A 5,735-nucleotide genomic window follows, 5' to 3' on the forward strand; every position below is an offset into this window, starting at 1 on the left:
GATACAGTTACAGATCAAAATGTTTCACACACCATAATAGCGCCACCTATTGGTGGACTCATGCAGTTTTTTTAGTATTATATAGAAGTTAGTGTGCTTTATTTTTGCTGTGAAAAATTTCTCAAAATTTTTGATAGTTTAGGTTCCATAAATGATTTTATGAAAATTTTCATTTACGAAAGTATAGGCCACGCCCACTTTATTTGTGCATAAGGACCTTTCTCATTTAGGTTCAAGTCAAGAGTCTGTAGGTCCATGCAAAGTTTCATGAATATCCGATAAGCCATTTTTGCGTGAAAATCTTTTGTGATTTCTAGCGCCTCCTATGCCACAATGATTGTAAAATGTGGTCCACCAACTTAGACGTGACTCTTGTAACCTGTAAGATTTTCATCTTATTTTATACTACTATTTTGAAGATATGGCAAAATTTCTGTTTAGCTAGCTTGCCTAAGCTATTTGCCTAGGTATAACTCATAAATTTTACCATTTTTCTACTTGTCCTTCAAGACCTAGAATCATCATCCTAAATAGATATAGGATGTTAAGTTTCGTGCTGATCGGACTTTAAATCTTTAAAACAAATCCAAAAGTAGTTTTTGCAAATTTTGCGCTGTAGAAAAAAAAGTTTAGGCGGAAATGGGGGTGGCCTACATCTTGTGACTCAGTGGTGTCCAGGGATTATGATGCTATAAGCCAAAAAAATTTGTGACTTATGGTTTAGAAGCCAGAAGTCCTAATGCTAAGACCTTGATTACGGCGCCCCATATAGGTTGGCATGTCTGATTATTTTTCTCCTCCGTACACGTAACCCTATTCAACTATCCTGTTAAAATCTGCTTCATAGCCCTTGCGGTTTGGGCTCCAGTATGGGTTTTACTGACGGAAGAAAAATAATAATAATAAAAAAATAATAATAAACGGAACAGATACAATAGGGTTCCATGCTCCGCTGGAGACATGGAAATGCTGCTGCTTTGCAGATCAAGTTCTTCTCGGGTGGTTAAGTTGAACTCTCCAGTAACAGCTTGAAATGAAGTTTTCCAGGCCCAGTAGTTTTCTGGATGGTAATAGAATTATAGCAGCCCAGAGTACATTTCTTTTCTGACATGATATTTGGTGAGATCAGTTACTTGTACTGCTTCACACAGGTAATCTGTGAGACTGGATGTGTGAGAGATTGGGACAGGAACGTAAGGTGAGTAGCCTTTGTTTTGTGTGCCAGGCGTTACCTCAGCTTTAATTGAAGGCTTATGCAAGCAGTTTTCTTGGTTATAAAGTGGATACCATTGGATTGGGTCTGGACATGCTCTTTCTGTGCTTGCTGGGATGGCGAGTGTTTCTTGTGAGACTTAAGCTTGCTGCTGAGCATTTAGTGTCATGTAGTTGGCCTGCACATTCTCACTTGTGCGTTGAGCATGATCATCAGGGTCTATCTGGGGCATGTTGTCGAGGGGATCCAACTCTATTACTGCAGTGGCTTCATAAACTGCTGCTTCTACTGAGGCAGCTGTAGCACTCCTTTGTAGTTTCAGGACATACAGATTTTCCTTCAACTCCACTTTGCACTGTTCTGCTTCTGCTAACCTTTTTGGATTTTATACTTCAATGCGGGCTTTTTCTTTTGTAGGAAGTGAGTTTAGGATGAAATAAGCTTTTCCCACATCTCTCATACTCAAGGTTATGAGGAAAAAATTTACCAAGGAATTTCTGGCTATTTGTTAATATCTTGACTGTGCGAAGTGAAAATGACACAATAAGTGGAACGCTCAGATGACTATGCAATCATTTATTTACACAAATTAAACAAATCATCAGTTACAACTTGATTGTGGGTATTTAGTTTCCTATAACAAAGCGTCAGAATTAATGAGAAAAAAACCCACGTCCGAATTTCAATTCACATCAACTCAGATTACTTGTAATAGACAGTAAAACGTCAGTTCTGATATTAAACAACCAAATAATTTTACTGGCACTTTAGCTTAAGTTTGGCAGATGAAGATACAAGAAAAAGGAGGGAAGTAATGTTAGTATTTCTACTACTTTACTTTTACCAAAGTGTGAGTCAACCGGATCTGCACGTCTTTTCTCGACTCTGGTCCGCAGTACATGTCACCCAAACATGTCAGCCTTTTACCTGATGATGGCTTCTTAAGGCACCCTCGAAGAAGAAAAACTGACTCACCTCCAATCAGTCAGTGAACTGTTGTCGGCCCGCTTACCGTTCATTGGCGAATAGGTGTTATTTTCAGGTAATTTTGCGTCTGCTTCAGTCCAAGCTAGAAAAATTCAAGCTGTATCCGGTTTCTCCTTCAAAATAATATCATCTCCCCATCGGGAGGTAAAACCATACGCTTGGAGGCTTGGAGCCTCGAGGGGGTGGGGGTGGGGGGGGGACGCCAGCAGGCTTGTCGGCTCCCTGGCTGTAAAATCGACCCTAATTGGCTCATGGGATTAGATTTACAGCCCCATGGCTGATATTCTCTGAAGAGAACCACAGCCGGCTTCCTTGTTTGAGTTAGGAAGTCAGAGTGTGCTCAAAGCCGTCCGGATTATTAATAAGAACGGATGAACTTTGGTTCCGCCCTCAGGCTTAGAGATGAGTCAGAGAAGAAAGATACAGACTTTCCAGGCAGGCGCCAGTCAAGGTTAAATTCTGTGGTTGTTCAACAACATCATGAGAACCCCTCTTTAGCTTCCTTCTGATAGACTCTAAGAGAAATCACTGCAAAACATTTATGATGATTAACTATAACATGTCTGTTTTATATCAGCTATGAACCATTCTTTTAGTCCAGATAAATGAAAGATTTTCTCAGGAAAAATCCACAATTATATTACTATGTTTACAGTAAAATAAAAAGAGTGATTTATATAAAAACACATTGAAAACATTGTAATCAGTTTCTCTGTGATTTTTTTTATACCATTATAAATATTTAAGGCACGATAAAAGAAAAGAAGTGGTTCCAATTTTCCTGTGACAGTCATTATCATGATTTAACAAATGCATAAGCATTCTTAGTTAAACAACAAATGAATCACGAACAGAAGAGATTGTTCTGTCCATTATCTGGTTAAGAGAACTGAGGGGTTCTCTTCCACGGTTAGAATGACCTGTCATGGCCTAAATASAGTTCAGTTTGTGACAGAGTTCCTGTCCTCTTGTCAGGCCTGTCCGAGGCCTGCTTCGAGGCAGTAAATCTTGTTTCTTCACTCGAGGTGACCCCTACACTTTCATAATTTCTGCTTCTTAAGCTGCATACTTTACTTCTATCAGGGCCGCCTCTGCTTTAGCTTTTGCCTTGGTAGCTGCTGCACTGACCGAGGATCTACTTGAGCTCCCAGAAGACTTAGAGCTTGCAACTTATGACTTGACCTCAATTTCTTTAAATACCCTAGGTTCTTTTTGTTGCTCCATGATGTTCTTGTCTTTGCTGTAGTGTAGTTGACACTGGATATGGTCCAAGCCCGTTGTGTGAGTGCTCTTTTACTGTTCTGTCCTTACACAGGCATGTGGGTCTATGCTAGACAGATAGCTAGCAAAAAAAGACTTCAGACATTGAAAACGTTTTCATATTTTATGTAAAACTGGAAAATAAACACAAGAAAATATATATCAATATCTTTTTCATCTTACATTGCCTATTAGGATTGAAACTAAACACATGAATTAAAGAAAAATACACGAAACTTGTCATTCCACCCAAAAAATATTAGTTTTTTCTATTCATGCAGATGCACAGAAATGTATTAGCCATCTCATTTAGCAGCATTAGCTTTCATAGTATCTAGCAGGCAGCTAACAGCACATGGATAAATTACAGCAGAAACATTTTTAATAGTTAACATAGCAAACTTGGTTCTGGATCTTATCAAAATAATTGACAACACCATAACATAGGATAATTTACAGACAAAAATACTCCAAGGCTCAAAAACACTGAAGACACTGTCTCTTCACCACACTGTAAGACGATCATGCTTGACTGACTGTCTGAATGATTTTTTTGAAAAATAAAACCTAACTCATATCCTGTCACAAGGAGGTAGAAAATGAACAAACACAGGCCTTTTTAAATGAACATCATTCTGTGTAACAGTACAGCGCTATATAAATAAATTGAATTGAATTGGAGCTTTTGCTGGATGGAGGAGGACAAAACCTTTTTGGACCAGGACTCCACATGGACCTTTAGCTTGTCTTTGTCTCTGTGTGGACAGACAGAAAGGGAGCTAATTATTCATGTGTCCTCCACAGAGTGGACCAGCAGAGCTCAGAGGTCTCCAGTCCTCAGTCTGCCCAGCAGCATCAGACCCAGCTGGACTCCATATTTATGGTGAGTACATGTCCAACAAGTCCTTTATCTGTGTCCACAGTCATCTCCATGCTGCACTTTGTAGACCAGTGGCCTGTCTGTCAAACATGTAGACAGGTGGACTGTTTGTCTATCTAGCCTAAAGACCAGTGGACTGTCTGTCCAACATGTAGACCAGTGGACTGTCTGTCCAACATATAGACCAGTGGACTGTCTGTCCAACATGTAGACCAATGGACTGTCTGTTTGTCCAACATGTTGACTAATGGACTGTATGTCCAACATACAGAACAGTGGACTGTCTATCTGTCCAAAATGAAGACCAGTAAACTGTCTCTCCAACATGTAGCCCAGTGGTCTGTCTGTCCAACATGCAGAGCAGTGGACTGTATATCCAACATACATACCAGTGGCCTGTCTGTCTGTCCAACATAAGACCAGTGAACTGTCTACCCCACATGTAGACCAGTGGACTGTTTGTCTGTCCAATACGTATACCATTGGACTGTCTTTTCAACATGCAGACTAGTGGGCTGTCTGTCCAACATGTAGACCAGTGGAATGTCTGACAAAGTTGTTCACAGGTGCATTGTTTGTCTGTCTATCTTGTATACCAGTGAAATGTCTGTATGTCCAAGAAGTATACCAATGGACAGTCAGTATGTCCAACATGTAGTCCAGTGGAATGACTGTCTAATATGTAGACCAGTGGAGTGACTGTTTGTCCAACATGTAGACCAGTGGAGTGACTGTCTGTTCAAAATGAAGACCAGTGGACTGTCTGCTGTGTCAAGGCACCTCAGTGGGAAGTCATAAAACCACTATCTGGTTAATATGAGACATAAAACCACTAGCTCGTTAATATGAGGTATAAAACCACTAGCTCGTTAAAATGAGGCATAAAACTACTATCTGGTTAATATGAGGCATAAAACRACTATCTGGTTAATATGAGGCATAAAACRACTATCTGGTTAATATGAGGCATAAAACTACTATCTGGTTAATAGGAATATTAACCAGACAGTGGTTTTATGCCTCATATTAACCAGATAGTAGTTTTATGTCTCATATTAACCAGATAGTAGTTTTATGCCTCATATTAACCAGACAGTGGTTTTATGTCCCATATTAACCAGATAGTAGTTTTATGTCCCATATTAACCAGATTTTATGCCTCATATTAACCAGTTTTTATGTCCCATATTAACCAGTTTTTATGCCTCATATTAACCAGATAGTGGTTTTATGCCTCATATTAACCAGATAGTAGTTTTATGTCCCATATTAACCAGTTTTTATGCCTCATATTAACCAGTTTTTATGCCTCATATTAACCAGTTTTTATGTCCCATATTAACCAGTTTTTATGCCTCATATTGACCAGATAGTGGTTTTATGCCTCATATTAAC

General features: G+C 39.2%; 1 protein-coding gene across 1 annotated transcript in view; it reads left to right on the forward strand.

Moving 5' to 3' along the window:
* The first annotated feature begins 4,240 nt into the window (after positions 1-4,240).
* Positions 4,241-5,735, forward strand: part of LOC106528181 (protein NLRC3) — a 30,642-nt gene continuing 29,147 nt past the window's right edge. Inside the window, exon 1 of the mRNA XM_014023290.1 lies at positions 4,241-4,343. Within this exon, the coding sequence (XP_013878744.1) occupies positions 4,341-4,343 (3 nt within the window). The 5' untranslated portion in view covers positions 4,241-4,340. The remainder of the gene's footprint in view (positions 4,344-5,735) is intronic.

This window comes from Austrofundulus limnaeus, unplaced genomic scaffold (genome assembly GCF_001266775.1).
Source record: "Austrofundulus limnaeus strain Quisiro unplaced genomic scaffold, Austrofundulus_limnaeus-1.0 Scaffold362, whole genome shotgun sequence".
NCBI lineage: Eukaryota > Metazoa > Chordata > Actinopteri > Cyprinodontiformes > Rivulidae > Austrofundulus > Austrofundulus limnaeus.